The sequence below is a fragment of the Salvelinus alpinus genome, chromosome 2, assembly GCF_045679555.1.
Source record: "Salvelinus alpinus chromosome 2, SLU_Salpinus.1, whole genome shotgun sequence".
Taxonomy (NCBI): Eukaryota; Metazoa; Chordata; class Actinopteri; order Salmoniformes; family Salmonidae; genus Salvelinus; species Salvelinus alpinus.
The window spans coordinates 43,862,621-43,879,791 of record NC_092087.1 but is presented as its reverse complement, the minus strand read 5'-3'; the positions used below and the strand labels follow the sequence as shown (position 1 = coordinate 43,879,791).

Sequence of the window (17,171 nt, the reverse complement as noted above, 5' to 3'; positions counted from 1 at the left end):
AAGCACAAGGCCAAATATACACTGAGTTGCTTACCAAGACGGCATTGAATGTTCTTGAGTGCCCTGGTTACAGTTTTTACTTAAATCGGCTTGAAAATCTATGGTAAGACTGGAAAATGGTCATCTAGCAATGATCAACAACCAACTTGACAGAGCTTGAAGAATTGATTTAAAGAATAATGGGCAAATATTTTACAATCCAGGTGTGCAAAGCTCTTAGAGACTTACCCAGCAAGACTCACAGCTGTAATCGCTGCCAAAGGTGATTCTAACGTGTTGAATTATGGGGTTAAATGTTCGAATTTTTAATTCACTTTGACATTACAGAGTATTTTGTGTTGATCGTTGACAAAACAATTGCAAAAAAAACATTTTAATCCTACTTTGTAACACAACAAAATGTGGGAAAAGTTAAGGCGTATGAATACTTTCTAAAGGCACCCCAAAAGTATTTGGACAGTGACAAATGTTTTGTTGTTCTGTACTCCAGCACTTTTGAAATGACACACTGACTATAAGGTTACAGTGCAGACTGTCAGCATTAATTTGAGGGTATTTTCATCCACATCAGGTGAACCATTTAGAAATTACAGCACTTTTTGTACATAGTCCTCACATTTTAGGGGACCAAAAGTATTGGGACAAATTCACTTACATGTGTAATAAAGTCGTCCAAAGTTTTGTATATGGTCCCATATTCCTAATGGGCAAAGACTACATCTCTACAAACTTGTTGGATGCATTTGTTGTTTGTTTTGCTTGTGTTTGACTTATTCCACATTTTGTTGTGTTACATCCTGAATTCAAAATGGATGAAATATTTTTTTAAATGTCACCCATCTACACACAATACCCGATAATGACAAAGTTAAAACATGTTTTTAGACATTTTTGCAAACATATTGAAAGTGAAATACAGAAACATCTCATTTACATAAGTATTCACACCCCTGAGTCAATACTTTATAGAAGCACCTTTGGCAGCGATTACAGCTGTGAGTCTTTATGGATAAGTCTCTCTCTATGTTTTCAGAATTTTCCGTCAATTAGCAAGTGGTTGAATCTCACCGGAGAAATCATCCGAGCGAGGGGAACAGCGCCCCTCTGTCTCAGTATGTGTAGCCCATGTATCTGATGCTTTCTGGAGTATGAAATCTTGCGGCCGTAGCCTTTGATTGATTGAGACCAGTAGGCATTTGGCCTCCCTTGTTAAAAAATATATGTAATTAGCCAATCAACGTTGAGCTGAGCTCAACTGTGGGTTGTCCTGGTGCAGCAAAACGCCCCCCAAGGGAGGCCAGTTTGGATTTGGCATCACTCCAATCAAATCACATTCTAAGCAAAACGCCATTTTAGTTCCTGTACTGCTTGTGTTGATGTCCTGCAGTAGCTAGCTTGCTAAATCGGCCCTTTCCTAAGCCATAGATGGAGATGGGGATTTGGACTTGCGGTTTTGACTTAATTCTCTTTACAGGCCAATAATTATCATGGTGATTCTGATCTAAGCATAAATTAATATGTTGTGCCACTGGTCAAAGATGATTGAAGTTCAATATGTAGCCTAGATGTAGCCTAGCCCCTTTAGGCTCAATATAACTAGCTAGCTAATTTAGCTGGTTCATTGTTGCCCATGCAAGGAAGTTAGGCTAGCAAGGTAGCCTATGACAATAAAAACTAAAAGCATACTGTATGACAGAGCCATATACCATTTGCCAACATGAAAGAGAGGAGGATGGCATTGGCTTTCAACTAGTCTACAAGTAGGGTGAGTCCAAATGTTTTTTTATTTGTTCACACATGCTCGCACAGAAATCAGTACCATGGACAGCCACATGATTTAGCAACGTTGATTGGACTAAATCGTTTTTTGTATCTTTTAAGTTTGTTTTCAGTGCATTAAACTAAGCATGCATAGCCTTGTTAATTTGATTATGTTGAAATGTTTTAGTTGAAATGGGGCTGAAATAGCAGAGGTAGCAACCTTTGTGCTGACTTGCGGTAACTCTGTGGTTCTAAATCAGTTCTAAATCAGTAGTTGTTTAGTCAACTGTCCAAAACATTAGCTTGCTTGACCACGTTGCAGGTGATATAACTGTTTGTTACATGCAATGTTTGCTTTGTGGACTTCACCGGACAGATGTTGCTCTTCGGTTTTGTGATGGAACAAACCTACAGTGCATTTGGAAAGTATTCAGACCCCTTGACTTTTTCCACATTTTGTTATGTTACAGCCATATTCTAAAATGGATAAAAAATAAATAAAATCAATCTACACACAATACCCCATAATGACAAAGTGAAAACAGGTTTTTAGAAACGTTATGAGACTCGAAATTGAGCTCAGGTGCATCCTGTTTTCATTGATCATTCTTGAGATGCTTCTACAACTTGATTGGAATCCACCTGTGGTAAATTCAATGTATTGGACATGATTTGGAAAGGCACACACCTGTCTATATAGGTCCCATAGTTGACAATGCATGTCAGAGCAAAAGCCAAGCCATGAGGTCGAAGGAATTGTCCATAGGATTCCGAGATAGGATTGTGTCGAGGCACAGATCTGGGGAAGGGTACCAAAATATTTCTGCAGCATTGAAGGTTCCCAAGAACACTGTGGCCTCCATCATTCTCACATGGAAGAAGTTTGGAACCACCAAGACTCTTCCTAGAGCTGTCCACCCGGCCAAACTGAGCAATCGGGGAAAAGGGCCTTGGTCAGGGAGGTGACCAAGAACCCAATGGTCACTCTGACAGAGCTCCAGAGTTCATCTGTGAAGATGGGAGAACCTTCCAGAAAGACAACCATCTCTGCAGCACTCCACCAATCCGCCCTTTATGGTAGAGTGGCCAGATGGAAGCCACTCCTCAGTAAAAGGCACATGACAGCCCACTTGGAGTTTGCCAAAAGGCACCTAAAGGACTCTCAGACCATGAGAAACAAGATTCTGTGTTCTGATGAAACCAAGATTGAACTCTTTGGCCTGAATGCCAAGCGTCACATCTGGAGGAAACCTGGCACCATCTTTACGGTGAAGCATGTTGGTGGCAGTATCATGCTGTGGGGGATGTATTTCAGCGGCAGGGACTGGGAGACTAGTCAGCATCGAGGGAAAGATGAACGGAGCAAAGTATAGAGAGATCCTTGATGAAAACCTGCTCCAGAGCGCTCAGGACCTCAGGCTGGTGCGAAGATTCACCTTTCAACAGGACAACGACCCTAAGCACACAGCCAAGACAATGCAGGAGTGGCTTCTGAATGTCTCTGAATGTCCTTGAGTGGCCCAGCCAGAGCCTGGGCTTGAACCCGATCGAACATCTCTGGAGAGAGTTGAAAATAGCTGCGCAGCGATGCTCCCCATCCAACCTGACAGAGCTTGAGAGGATTTGCAGAGAATAATTAGAGAAACTCCCCAAATACAGGTGTGCCAAGCTTGTAGATTCATACTCAAGAAGACGCAAAGCTGTAATCGCTGCCAAAGGAGCTTCAACAAAGTACTGAGTAAAGGGTCTGAATATTTATGTAAATGTGATATTTATGGTTTTTCTTTGTCATTATGGGTAATGTGTGTAGATTGATGAGGGAAAAAAACATTTTGTCAATTTTAGAATAAGGCTGTAACGTAACAAAATGTGGAAAAAGTAAAGGTGTCTGAATACTTTCCGAATGCACCGTGTGTAATGAATTTTTTTCTGTCACTGTGTGACTGTTGTCTTTTTGTTGTCACGGCCTTGTTGTATAGCAGGATGCCATATAAACGAATGGGTTGCAGAGCAAACAACACAATTATCACAACAGGTTGTAAAAATGATTTTTTTACTGGTTTGGCTTCCTCAGTGATTTTACCCACGCACCACTACTGATCTTTGTAGTGACTGGGTGTGTTGATACACCATCCAAAGTGTAATTAATAACTTGCTCAAAGGGATATTCAATGCCTGCTTTTTTATTTTTAACCATCTACCAATATTTACGAGGCATTGGAAAAACACCTTGGTCTTTGTGATTGAATCTGTTTGAAATTCACTGCTTGACTAAGGGACCTTACAGATAATTGTATGTGTGGTGTACAAAGATGAGGTAGTCATGACTTGTTAAGCACGTTTTTACTCCTGAACTTATTTAAGCTTGCCATGCAAAGGGGTTGAATACTTATTGACTCAAGACATTTCAGCATTTCATTTTTTATTAATTTGTAAACATTTCTAAAAACTTAATTCTGCTTTGACGTTATGGGGTATTGTGTGTAGTAGGCCAGTGACAAAAAACAACAACATTTAATCAATTTTAAATTCAAGTTGTGATACAACAAAATTTGTAAAAACTCAAGGAGTGTGAATAGTTTCTGAAGGCACACACAGTACATACAGTACATATAGCATTTTCTGATTTAAAGGCTAAACAGGATATCACAGAGAAATGCCCTCACTAAAACTGTTTTAGTTTTGCAATAGCTGTTTTGGTCATAAGGGTCATTATTTGCTCTGTTCAGGATGTTTACACGGTAGAGATCCTATTCAATGACTAATTCTATGGTTTACACCAACTCAGGTTAATATTTTAACATATATATTTTTGATTGGTATGAACAAAGTATCAGCTGCATCATAGTTTATTATTGGGATTATTATGAATATTGGGATTATTATAATTTAAAATGTCTGTAGAGAGTGATGTCATGAAATTCGAATCCAAGCCACAAGCTGGTTCCATGTGCCATTCCACAGATACATAAGCCTACACGTGATCGAGACACCCCCAAAATATAGCAATAGAAAATAATAGCAATTATACTTGTGAAATTCGACATGAGCATTGCTCAACATTACACAACATTATCATGTGTGAGTCTCCTGACATTATTCCTGGTAAAACCAAAATGTTCCCCTCGCCCTTACATGCATGCCGTTCCATTGGCCATATCACAGTCTATTTTAAGGTTTGTGCTCAGCTCAGAGGGCCAGGGCATTCAGGCAGGCAGCGAGGGAAGGGGAGGGGAGGGTAAACAGTACTGTGTTTCAGAGGGGACAGCTAGGCCGCCTGTCTATCTCTGACCCTAATTTCAGATGCATTCAGCCACATTAACAAGAACTCCTGCAGCCTGGCTGGCTGAGGAACATGACGGTCTACTGGAATTGGAGGATTCCCACTGAATGGTAGGACAGGATGACATAGGCTTGGCTACTGTGTGATCAAAGCGCAAAACAGTAATGGGGGCGAAAGAGTTTAGTGTCACAATGCATGGTGGGAGATGATATTGATGACATATCCCTGTTTAAAATGGATTCCTGGTTTCACTGCGGCAGGCGGGGCATGGCCATGCTTTTGTTGCTGTACTGTTATGTTGTCGTCTAAGTGTCAATGTGGGTAATGGGAATTCCAGTAAGAATGGCTCTTCATACTTACAGATTTATGTTAACAATGTCAGAACTGCAAAGTTGAAGATAGTGACTGGCCTTTTAACTCTCAAATCTTTCCAGAATGACCTAGATGACTCTACTAAAACTCTACTCGGCATGAGCGTAAACAATCTACTGGGCTTGATCAGATCAACATTGAACTTGTGTTTCTTTCTTTCTCTCCTTTTCAGATAAAGAACCTCCTTGTTTACACTGCCACTTAGTGATATTTATTTATATTTTATGTATTTCTATTCTATTTTTATTTATATTCATTTTTTCTGAGTTGTTACTACTCCTGAATAGACATTTGATCCAAATGGATCTGAGAGCTAAACACAGTCTGGGTCTTCTGGACCAGCTGAGGAAGATGAGGGAGACAGAGAAGCTGACAGATGTGGTGCTAGTGGCTGAGGGCATCAGCTTCCCCTGCCACCGCGTGGTCCTCTCAGCTTTCAGCCCTTACTTCCAGGTTATGTTCACCTGCGGCCTGCGGGAGTGTAGTACTAGGGAAGTGTTTTTGCGTGACACCCCAGCCGATAGCTTGGGTCTATTGTTAAACTACATGTATTGTTCTGAGCTCCCGCTCAACAACGCCAATGTACAGGGGGTCTCGGTCGCTGCCTTCCTCCTGCAGATGGACGAGGTGTTCAACCACTGCCAGAGCCACATGAGGGAGAACATGGACGCCTCCAACTGCCTCGGGGTGTACTACTTTTCCCGCGACCTGGGAGCCGAGGAGCTGGCCGACCATGCCCAGAGATACCTGCGGACGCACTTCGTTCAGGTGTGTATGAGCGAGGAGATTCTGGAACTAGAGGCCCACCAACTGGGAGCGCTGCTGAGCTCCGACGACCTCAACGTGTCGCGGGAGGAGACCATCCTGGATGTGGTGCTGCGCTGGGTCAGGCAGGACACTCCGGGGGATGGGGTGGAGGACAGGCGGAGTAGACACCTGGTTGAGCTCCTGAGGAAGGTGCGTCTCGCCTTGGTGGCCCCTGACTACCTAAGGGAGGCTATGAAGAGGAATATGTCTCTGTTGGCGGATGCAGAGTGTCTGGAGATGATGGAGGAGGCACTGGAGGCCACAGGGATGCATCCGGCCTCCTCACCCCGTAAACTGAAGCTCCGCTATGGGATGGAGACCACGGATCTGCTGCTCTGCATCGGCAACGAGGGTGGAGGGATCCGATCACGGTATGGAAATTATTCGGAACGCAGCTTCTGCTACGCCCCCTCCACGGGCCGCACCCACTACATCACATCCCCACGCTACGGAGACGTTCTGGGATTCGTGTGTGCAGGGGTCGTCACTGAAGGCAACGAGATTGTGGTGGCCGGGGAGGCAGGGGTGAGGAAAATGGCCAGGCAGACGAACAGGAATGTGGAGATATTCAGGTAGGAATCTGAACGAATGGTATCATGAGCTCCGTGTGTGAATGAGATCATCAACAATGGTCACTGATGAGAGTGACAGTCAATGGCATACTGTTTATGTGCTGTGGCCAGGTTGAGTTTGTGGCCAGTTGGAGTGTGTGGCCAGGTAGAGTGTGTGGCCAGGTAGAGTGTGTGGCCAGGTAGAGTGTGTGGCCAGGTGGAGTGCGTGGCCAGGTGGAGTGCGTGGCCAGGTGGAGTGACAGTATGAGAATGATTGTCAGTAACTCCAGACCAGAGGCCTGCCTAATGGGCTTTTATAGCACTCCTGTCTTTATTTTAGCATGGTGGAGTCTCACTAAAATAGGATGAATCTCCTAACCCCTGCCCGTGACTTTGGTTTTGTTGTCCTCCTCAGGCACAGGGTGGAGGCCCAGGGAACCTGGGAGCACCTGAGCTCAGCAGAGTACCGAGACTCGTACGCTCTGGGGGCGCTGGGTGATACTATTTACCTGCTGGGAGGCCAGATGAAGCTGAAGAACCAGTACCTCATCACCAACTCTGTGGAGCGCTGGTCCCTGCAGGGTGGGCCCTGGCATAGCGCCGCCTCGCTACCCATACCGCTGGCCTATCACAGCGTGGTCCGACTGAAGGACCGCCTCTACGTGCTCGGGGGTCGAACTCCACAGGTAATGGACTAAAGAGAAGGGATTTGATATACAGTACCAGTCAAAAGTTGGGACACACCTTCTCATTCAAGAGTTTTTCATTATTTGTACTATTTTCTACATTGTAGAATAATAGTGAGGACGTCTATGAAATAACACATATGGAATCATGTAGTAACCAAAAAAGTGTTAAACAAATCAAAATATATTTTAGATTTTAGATTTTTCAAAGTAGCCACCCTTTGCCTTGATGACAGCTTCATGAGTTAGTCATCTGAAATGCTTTTCCAAAAGTCTTGTAGGAGTTCCCACATATGCTGAGCACTTGTTGTCTGCTTTTCCTTCACTCTGCGGTCCAAGTCATCACAAACCATCTCAATTGAGTTGAGATCGGGTGATTATGGAGGCCAGGTCATCTGATGCAGCACTCTATCACTCTCCTTCTTGGTCAAATAGCCCTTATACAGCCTGGAAGTGTGTTTTGGGTCATTGTCCTGTTGAAAAACAAATGATATTCCCACTGAGCGCAAACCAGATGGGATGGCGTATCGCTGCAGAATACTGTGGTAGCCATGCTGGTTAAGTGTGCCTTGAATTCTAAATAAATCACCTACAGTGTCACCAGCAAAGCACCCCCACACCATCAAACTTCCTCCTCCATGCGGGAACCACACATGCAGAGATCGTCCGTTCACCTACTCTGCGTCTCACAAATACACAGCAGTTGGAACCAGAAATCTCAAATTTGGACTCATCAGACCAAAGGACAGATTTCCACCAGTCTAAAGTCCATTGCTCGTGTTTCTTGGCCCAAGCAAGTCTCTTCTTATTATTGGTGTCCTTGTTAGTAGTGGTTTCTTTGCAGCAATTCGACCATGAAGGCCTGATTTACGCAGTCTCTTCTGAACAGTTGATGTTGAGATATGTCTGTTACTTGAACTCTGTGAGGTGCAATCTGAGGTGCAGTTGCTTTCCAATTTCTGAGGCTGGGAAACTCTAATTAACTTATCCTCTGCAGCAGAGTTAACTCCAGTTCTTCCTTCTCTGTGGTGGTCCTCATGAGAGCCAGTTTCATCATAGCGCTTGATGATTTTTGTGACTGCACTTGAAGAAACTTTCAAAGTTCTTGAAATGTTCCGTATAGGCTGACCTGCATGTCTTAAAGTAATGATGGACTGTCGTTTCTCTTTGCTTATTTGAGCTGTTCTTGCCATAATATAAACTTTGTATTTTACTAAATAGGGCTATATTCTGTATACCACCCCTACCTTGTGACAACACAACTGATTGCCTCAAACGCATTAAGAAGGAAAGAAATTCCACAAATGTACTTTTAACAAGGCACACCTGTTAATTGAAATACATTCCAGGTGACTACCTCATGAAGCTGGTTGAGATAATGCCAAAAGTGTGCAAAGCTGTTATCAAGGCAAAGGGTGGCTACTTAGAAGAATATAAAATCTATTTTATATACACATTTTTTGCTTACTACATGATTCCATATGTGTTATTTAATAGTTTGATGTCTTCACTATTGTTCTACAATGTAGAGTAGGTGCGTCCAAGCTTTTGACTGGTACTGTAGATGAATAGCCTGTGAATGTAACACAATGTAGCTCCTACGGAGCTGTGAGGGGAACGGCACCTCCGTACCTTCAGGCTCTGATCAGGCCCTACACCCAAACAAGGGCACTGCGTTCATCCACCTCTGGCCTGCTCGCCTCCCTACCTCTGAGGAAGTACAGTTCCCGCTCAGCCCACTCAAAACTGTTCGCTGCTCTGGCACCCCAATGGTGGAACAAACTCCCTCACGACGCCAGGTAAGCGGAGTCAATCACCACCTTCCGGAGACACCTGAAACCCCACCTCTTTAAGGAATACCTAGGATAGGATAAAGTAATCCTTCTAACCCCCCCCCCCTTAAAAGAGTTAGATGCACTATTGTAAAGTGGTTGTTCCACTGGATATCATAAGGTGAATGCACCAATTTGTAAGTCGCTCTGGATAAGAGCGTCTGCTAAATGACTTAAATGTAATGTAAATGTAAATGTTAGACTCTATTAGGTGTGTGTGTGTGTGTGTGTGCGTGCGTGCGTGCGTGCGTGCGTGCGTGCGTGCGTGCGCGTGTGCACACACAATGTGCGGGCAGGAAGGCCAAGGGGGGATTTCACATTTGTTTAATTCAATCTCACAACACCTATGTATTTTTGGAGTCCCTCACTCTCACTCATGTACACACTGTGCTTGAGGCTGCAAAGCTTTGACAGCAGAGAGACACAATATCTGTGTCAGTGTGCTACTCTTAGCCCGCTCTCTATCCCCTCTTCCTTCTCTCAACTCTGCACCTGTCCTGTCACTTCCCCTGGCAGTCCTGGCGGATGGACGACGAGCCAGACCGCTTGAGCAACCGTCTGCTGGAGTACGACCCTAAGACAAACAAGTGGACAGAGCTTGGTCCCATGAAGTACTCCAAGTACCGTTGTGGTGCTGTGGCACTCAATGGAGAGATCTACGTGATGGGTGAGATTAAGTAAATAAATATCACAATTGGCCATTTGTTCTCATTAGTTTCCTGATGGTCATGACGATGATGGTCACTTTGTATCAGCAACCAGTGATTATTCCTCATAATTTGATCTTTAGTATCTGTTTTTTCCTAGAGCAGTGTTTCTAATCCTGGTCCTGAGGACCCAAAGGGTTGCACAATTTAGTTTTTGCTTCAGCACTACTGTACACACGATTTAAATCATTAAAGCTTGATGATGAGTTGAGTAGCTGTGTAGTGCTCGGGACAAAACCAAAATGTCCACACTTTAGGGTCCCCGGGACCAGGATTAAGTAACACTGTCCTAGTGAAACCCCCAACCTTCAACATAAACAGTATGTTTGGACAAAACCCGATTTCAAGAGTTCTTTTTAAAGTAGCACTTTAACAACACAACGTAATAAATGTTCCAGTACCAACACAGTTGTGTTCTAACAGGAGGTATCGGCTGTGAGGGGGTTGATCATGGGCAGTCCCGTCGTTGCCTTGATGCTGTGGAAATCTACAACCCTGATGGAAACTTCTGGAGGGATGGGCCTACTATGCCCTCTCCACAGCTATCCCTACGCAGCAATGCCTCCAACGCCGCGGTGGTGGGGGGCAAGCTTTATGTCTGTGGATACTACAAGGGGGCGGGTAACTAAACCACAGATGATCCATTATATTGACCAGATACTCAAGTGGCCGCTCTAATGATGAAAATAAATGTTTTCAAAAATGGAAGGCAGTTGGGAGGAGGCAAGATCAGGTGGGACCATTCTAGCCAATGAGAGGGCAGAACAACAGGCACAACTCCGAGATAAAAAGTTTTTTCTCAAAGTTGCTGGAATGTCACGTCTTACTTATATCAGTACCCTCGTAACACAATAAGCATTATGAAACTTCTATTCGATCAAATAAGCCACATGTAGAAAAAAAGCCATACATTTTTTGCAATCCAAATTGGACACTCACTGACCTCCAAACAAAAACTCCTCGCTTGGTGAGCGAAAAAAATAAGGATAAGAAACGCCACCTGCTGGAGAAGACAGATTTTGGGCCCAGTTATCCCTCTCGCTTGCCTCTTCCTCTCTGACTAACCTACTTTCCTTTCCACTGTTCACAAAACTGTGACATCACGTGGCACAGGTTTGAGTAAAATATGACCTGTCCCTTTAAGGAGTAAACAAGTAGACTGTGTAAATGAATGCTGTTTCGTTTGATTGCCACACCACTCTTTAAAATGCCACTATTCTACGCCATGTGGTAGCAAACTTGCCACAAGTTATTCTGAAAGAAAATGATATTGTCAGTAAAGTGATTCCAATAGTGACAACAATTATATTCCTGGCCTATCCTAATCCCTGTCTCCTTCAGATCGTCATGAAGACATAATAAAGGACATCCTGGAACTAGACCCGTGGGAGAACCGTTGGACCGTTGTGGCCCGCCACGTTCTGATGCATGATGCCTACGACGTCTGCTTGGTGGCAAGCCTCAATCCACGGGAGCTCATGTCTCCCCCAGCAGACCTAGTAACTCAGTGACATTCACCTGCCCTAAGGTCTAATGACCCCTTCTTAGCTAAGAGTACCTTGGGCTATAATTATGTATTCTGAAAGCTGATAATATTGAGCAATAAGACCTTTCTTTCTGCTGCTGTGGGCCAGGAGTCAAAATGCAGTAATGCAGTAGTGCTGGCTGATCCTGGTGGTGCTTGTTGACAGACATTGCGCAGTTGGTGTTAAAAAGCCCTGACCTGAGTGGGGCACTGCACAAAATAACACTCTGCCCTTGTCTTGAACTGTATATGTCCTACCGAGTTGCACATTTAGAAGTAAACATTGTATCTGAATATCATACCTTAGTGGGTTTTGTGACACTGAAATATAGCTTGTAAATATAATTATTTTGCGATTTTGTTTTGTATGTTGCTGTAAAATGCCTCTGCCTCATCTTTAGAATACTGGAAAGAAAACCAGACAGGTCCTTCACAATCAAGTTATTTTATAGCAATTTTCCATTTTGCTTTTGCTCTTTACATCTTTGTTCAAGATTATATTTTTGTCATGCAAATAAGGCTTACATTAAATTGAGTCTTTGCTCAGGCGTTAGCATGTGTTTGTGGAGCTAGTGTACAAGACTAGAATTGCAAAAAGAGGTGATGAGAGAGGATTCTACACGTGGCACTGGTACGTGTTGGCCTAGTTATGTGTTGCCCTTCTCCTCTATGCCAACAGAAGAGATGTCCCTTAATTAAACGCTATAAAAACCTCCAATTATACCGTCATGTAGAAAGTTGTATTGGTAATATAGCAGAAAGTGTATTAATGCCTGGCACCCTCGTGGTTGACTTTAACACCATCAGACTTTCACTTATAAATCTGGTCTGACAATTACTTTCCTCTTTTCATCCTGTATTCTTTTGTAGGCATGATTTCTGTACATGTTATCCGACAATTTGCCCCCAAATTTACTCAGAAACAATAGCTCATTCATTTGTAGTTTAATCTTAATGGGAAAGTCTGATGTAACATTAACAGTGTAAAGGGTTTTGAAAACACTAAAACACAAACATAGGGAATCAATGAAAAAGTAAATTTTTGATGGTGAATTTTGTTGTCAAAACCAATTACATTGAGGTCAACCAAACACAACAACAGCTTGTCAAACAACAACAACCTCCCCACACTGACATCCTGATTCCCCTTCAGACATCAGTCAGAATCACAGTTCATGTCAAACAGCTGCCATAAGCCTCTGTTTCTCTCTGAGACAGCCTGGGGCTCAGGTGGCGATGGTGTCTTTTCCCAGGCTGGCCTGGCGTTGTTCCCTGTGGAACCGCACACAGAGCTGTTACTTTCCTGGGACCACAAGCTGAAAGGGTTGCGGTAGCCTCCGGTGGCTTTGTTAGACTTCTTCTCTTTGTCCTGCTGTCGTTTCTGAGCTTCTGGTATGAGTGTGTCCATTTCCATCTTGTTGGGATCATGCTGGGTCGACCCAGCTCCCTGCTTCCTTTGGTTTTTGAGGGGCTGTCGGTTCTCATCCCCACCCCTGCCCACTAATCGACCGTTACTCCTGGTTTGTGGTGGCATTAGTGCCCTCCTCCTGCTTCTGAAGGGCTGTTTCCTCTGTCCCTGGCCTCTCTGGGTGAACCTACGTCCAGCCATGGTGCTCCTGCCCCTGGGGCTCTCTGAGGGGACCGCTGCAGGCTCACTGTGGTCAGGCTGGCTGCTCTGCTCCGGGTCGCAGTGGGGGTTCATGATGGTGCGGGTGCTCCTAACAGTCACATCTTGTAGAAGCGCGTAGGCCCTGCTGGGGTCCTGAAAACCCTGCATGGGGTACTGTAGAGCTGGAGCACCCCCCGATGTGCTGGGGTCTTGTAGGCCCTGCATAGGATAGTGTAGGGCTGCGGCACCTCTTCCTGGTCCATGAGTCACAGCGGTAGAGCGTGTGGGGTATGGGTACACCCCCTGCCAGGAAGTCTTAGCCGTCTCATCCAGCACCATCTGGCTACACCGCTCCAGCTGATCCTCCTCCACCTCCCCCATCATCGCAGGAGGGTACAGAGCTCTGTGGGCTGCGGCCTGGCCCTGGTCACATGTCTCTGAGGGTCCTCCTCTGGTTCCTCTATCTGCAGGGTGCAGCCGCCCTGCTGCCTCTCCTCCCGTCTCCCCTACACCACATGATGCCACTGCTTTACGAGGCGCTGTGACCGCTGTCGCACCACAGAGACGTACACCTTCAAAGTACCTCTTCTCCTCACTCACCAGGCAGAACCTCTCTACCAGTCCTGGGGATGTCTGGACCGTGCTTTCTGTCACCCTGACAGGTGTGGGGAGGGGTTCGGACCCGTGCTGGGAAATCAAGGTGCTTAGAAGGGACAGGGCTTCTCCTAGCATGCTTTGATCTCGGCTCTGCTCATGTCTCAGGACCTCCAGATTCTGCTGCAGGCCCTGCATGTGGGAGCTGAGTGCTGTAGTCGCCACTCCCGTCTAGGACAGAATAGAAGACAACAATATATGACTAATAGCAAAGACATCAAAATCAAATATAGATATGTAACATTCAATTATCAACATTAAGTATGTCAAATAGTATTCTCAGCACCCAGAATCAAATATTTTGTGTGCCAGCCAACTAATGTTTCATTTGTCACGAGAGACTAGTCATATGTTGGTATCACACTCTCACCCCACACACCCTCATTAAGTATAAATTCAACATCAGGACAAAGGCTTGACAATACAGAGTTATAAATGCCACCTGTCCTTACCTTGGCTACTCTGTCCTCCATCTCTTTCAGCATCTGATTCTGTGAGCTCACTTTATTCAGCAAGGCCTCAAACTGCTGTGCAAAGCCATCCTGCAGACTGGCTATGTTTTGCTGCACTGTAAAATATGTTAAAAGGTAACCCCAATGAATACACAATCCATTCCATAGCAATCAAGACCTATGTAAAAAGATAGCCACGATCTACACACTGCCCATTATAGCCAAAGAGACCGGCTCATTCATCATAATTTCAAAATCGAGGTATTAGATCAAATATTTCTATAATAAAATATATGCGTGAGATCATAATTTCACTACTGAACTATAGCACCATCTACTGGTCCCAGAGATGATTTCCTTTATAAACATGTTAATAATGAGCAATGCACAATAGATTCTAATAGAAGTTGAGAGAAATTGTTCAAAGCAACCCACATGTCTTTGCAAAATCTGCAAAATCTTTGTTGCCTGTTGTAGTGCTCTCATCAATGTGATTTACAGAGAGCTTAATCTGAAACACACATAGTATAAGGGTTTATCATTATTATGAAAATGAGTACCAGACCAGTAGTACCATTTTGCAAACATTTATTATTCTGGATTGTTCACTTACATTTTCAAGTTTTTCACGAAATTGTAGAAATCCAGAGGTGAGAATGTCACTGATAAAACAGACAGGACAATAATCAAACCACAAAATACCATATTGTTTGTATCTTTCATAATAAAATCCCTGCAGAAACAGGTAACACTCATGAGACATAGCTACCTCTCACACTTTTCTTTTGCCTTTTTCTTGTCCTCTTCAAACCTGTCCAGTATGCCAATTGCTTTGCCACTTGTAAAGCTTGGCACCTTCACTTTGTCCTTTCCGTCTCCGAACAGGAATGGTTTGGAATGGTAATTGCTTAAAATCTTTGGCTCACTTGCCTGAAACACAATGACTGGTTCATCATAAAACAAAGAAAAGCTCTGACAGTTTTGAGTTTGTTCTGGGGTTCATCTGATAAAGTGAATTGCTAAATGTTGTATTATAAATTAATGGGATACTACATACGTGAGCAACAAAACATGCATTCACTGAGCTCAGGACTGTGGCACAAAGGTGGACATGATGAGAAAATGAGATGGTTTACCAAGTTGAAGAAAATATGGGCTAATAGACCTACCTCCTGTGACTGTGAGCTACCGGATATTCTGTTTGAAAAGCCCATGTCCTGTGACATGCCCTGAGAGTTTTCAGGCCAAAACTGGGATCCAAACAGGAATTGTGAGTCTGTCAAACTGGAATAGTCACTGGTAGCCCCATTCCTGCTGGTGATCTTGGGCACACTACATGTTATAAACACACACACACTTAATTCATTTTAAGGGCTACACAAACATTTAGGCTAACTCGCTAAATTTCAATAATACATTTTTGAAAGCTGCATTAATTGTCTGCTGCAGTGCACTTTAGCTAACAGTTATGTATTTAATTGTGTGTGGGGGATTATCTTCTTGGCTATGGGGGGGATTATTTTCTTGGCTATGGGAGGATTATATTCTTGGCTAAAATTAGTTATGCTTACATGGATCCAGTTGGGATGCTTAAAATCTCTTTGATATTCCACACGTTGGGATTCATTGCTATTTCTGTTTGAGTACAAATAAAATAATTATTTTAACGTTATAAACCAATTACAAATGATTTTTTTTTAAACACACAAATCAGCCAGCAAATGTATTAGCTAGCCAGCTAGTTGGCTGGCAATGTTAGCTAGCTAACATATGTTATTTATGGACTTTATGACCTGGCTACTAGCTAATGTTACCTAGCTTGTTCTGCTTTTTCCAACGTTAGCTACTCACCACTGCAGTCATGTAGTAGCCAACTATGAAGTTGGCTGACAACTCAATTATATGCTAGTTCCCCCAAAAATATGGCTAATGGGAAACGTGTTCTAGTTAGCTAGCTAGCTAGCTCCTTTTCGGTGATCAACAACACACGAAAACAGCTGATTGTTTGATATGAATAACGGTGTTATTGCAGAGCTTGGCCACAGTGGACAAACGTTTCATCACGTGCAGGTGGGTTAAAAGGAGATGCTCGTGGCGATTACCTCCCGCCTTCCCAAATGTTCCCTCTCAATCGTTCCTCATAAGGGTTCAAGCAAAGAATAAGATCTTTCCTCAACTGTAAGGTAGACTTTTCAGTGATGTCAGGGAACGTGACCTGGTTTTAATGTCTATGGACGTGACCGGCTCGTGGGTAATGTATTTTCACAGACCTTTGAAGGGACAGGTGCAACAAACAAAAAGGCAGACCCCCCCCCCCCTCACACACACACACACAGAAAATCGACTTTCATAATTCATCATTAAAAATGAATAACATACCAACTGCATCTGTAGCCCAAAGTTCAACCTTTCATAGGCGTATTTATTTTATATTGCCGTCTGACTCTTTTAGGCCTAAAGACAACGGGAGATGATTGACATCGGGAAAAGTGGCTGGCTATGAGCCCGTGATTTAAAAAAGAAGAACGCTACGAGCTGATCAAAGCGAATTTTGTCGTAAATATGTTTGCTATGCTGCTGAAACAAACTCGTTTTTAATTGGCAACCGCATGCAAATCAGATGAGTGTTCTCTGTGGAATGATTCAGGGGAAAGGCATGTGCCAGCCAGGTATTTGAGGTTGCAGAAGCCGTGGTGATTTTAGCATTGAAATGCTGGTGGGGCAAACTCCCCAATTTTTTTTTAGGTGCATGCCAGCAAAGCCACTACACAACACAACACTAAACAATACATTAATTGCACTGTAACGGTGACAAACGGTGCACACAAACTGTTAGGGCCTGTATAACGCTGTCCCAACAGCAGAGCTTTCTTTTCAGCACCATGGAGTGAATCCTTCCACCTGACTATCAGCCGAGCCTTGTCTGGCAGCG

The 17,171-nt window shown here is 43.8% G+C and overlaps 2 protein-coding genes across 3 annotated transcripts; one reads left to right on the top strand and one right to left on the bottom strand.

Moving 5' to 3' along the window:
• The first annotated feature begins 4,816 nt into the window (after positions 1–4,816).
• On the top strand, positions 4,817–11,876 carry kbtbd12 (kelch repeat and BTB (POZ) domain containing 12). Of its 2 annotated transcripts, XM_071380613.1 has the most exons (7): positions 4,817–5,154; positions 5,589–6,795; positions 7,190–7,460; positions 9,056–9,259; positions 9,809–9,959; positions 10,423–10,620; positions 11,341–11,876. In XM_071380613.1, exons 2-7 carry the CDS (start codon positions 5,717–5,719, stop codon positions 11,508–11,510), a joined length of 2,073 nt encoding a protein of 690 aa, XP_071236714.1. In that variant the 5' UTR covers positions 4,817–5,154; positions 5,589–5,716; the 3' UTR covers positions 11,511–11,876. The 2 variants fall into 2 exon arrangements, with proteins under 2 accessions (XP_071236714.1, XP_071236724.1); XM_071380623.1 differs by lacking the exon at positions 9,056–9,259 and having other exon boundaries at positions 4,973–5,154.
• On the bottom strand, positions 11,732–15,861 carry LOC139562698 (interactor of HORMAD1 protein 1). The gene is made up of 6 exons (XM_071380634.1): positions 15,409–15,861; positions 15,009–15,169; positions 14,853–14,901; positions 14,675–14,750; positions 14,240–14,355; positions 11,732–13,958 (listed from the first exon to the last, which is right to left on the bottom strand). The coding sequence occupies exons 1-6, from the start codon at positions 15,463–15,465 to the stop codon at positions 12,681–12,683; spliced, it is 1,737 nt and encodes a 578-aa protein (XP_071236735.1). The 5' UTR covers positions 15,466–15,861; the 3' UTR covers positions 11,732–12,680.
• Between the last annotated feature and the right edge of the window lie 1,310 nt (positions 15,862–17,171).

Coding starts and splice junctions, on each gene's coding strand:
- kbtbd12 (XM_071380613.1), top strand. CDS start 5,717: ATGGATCTGAGAGCTAAACACAGTCTGGGTCTTCTGGACCAGCTGAGG. Junction 9,960..10,422: donor TGGAGAGATCTACGTGATGG/GTGAGATTAAGT, acceptor GTGTTCTAACAG/GAGGTATCGGCTGTGAGGGG. Junction 10,621..11,340: donor TGGATACTACAAGGGGGCGG/GTAACTAAACCA, acceptor TGTCTCCTTCAG/ATCGTCATGAAGACATAATA.
- LOC139562698 (XM_071380634.1), bottom strand. CDS start 15,465: ATGTCACAGGACATGGGCTTTTCAAACAGAATATCCGGTAGCTCACAG. Junction 14,356..14,674: donor TGCAGATTTTGCAAAGACAT/GTGGGTTGCTTT, acceptor CATATTTTACAG/TGCAGCAAAACATAGCCAGT. Junction 13,959..14,239: donor TGGAGGACAGAGTAGCCAAG/GTAAGGACAGGT, acceptor ATTCTGTCCTAG/ACGGGAGTGGCGACTACAGC.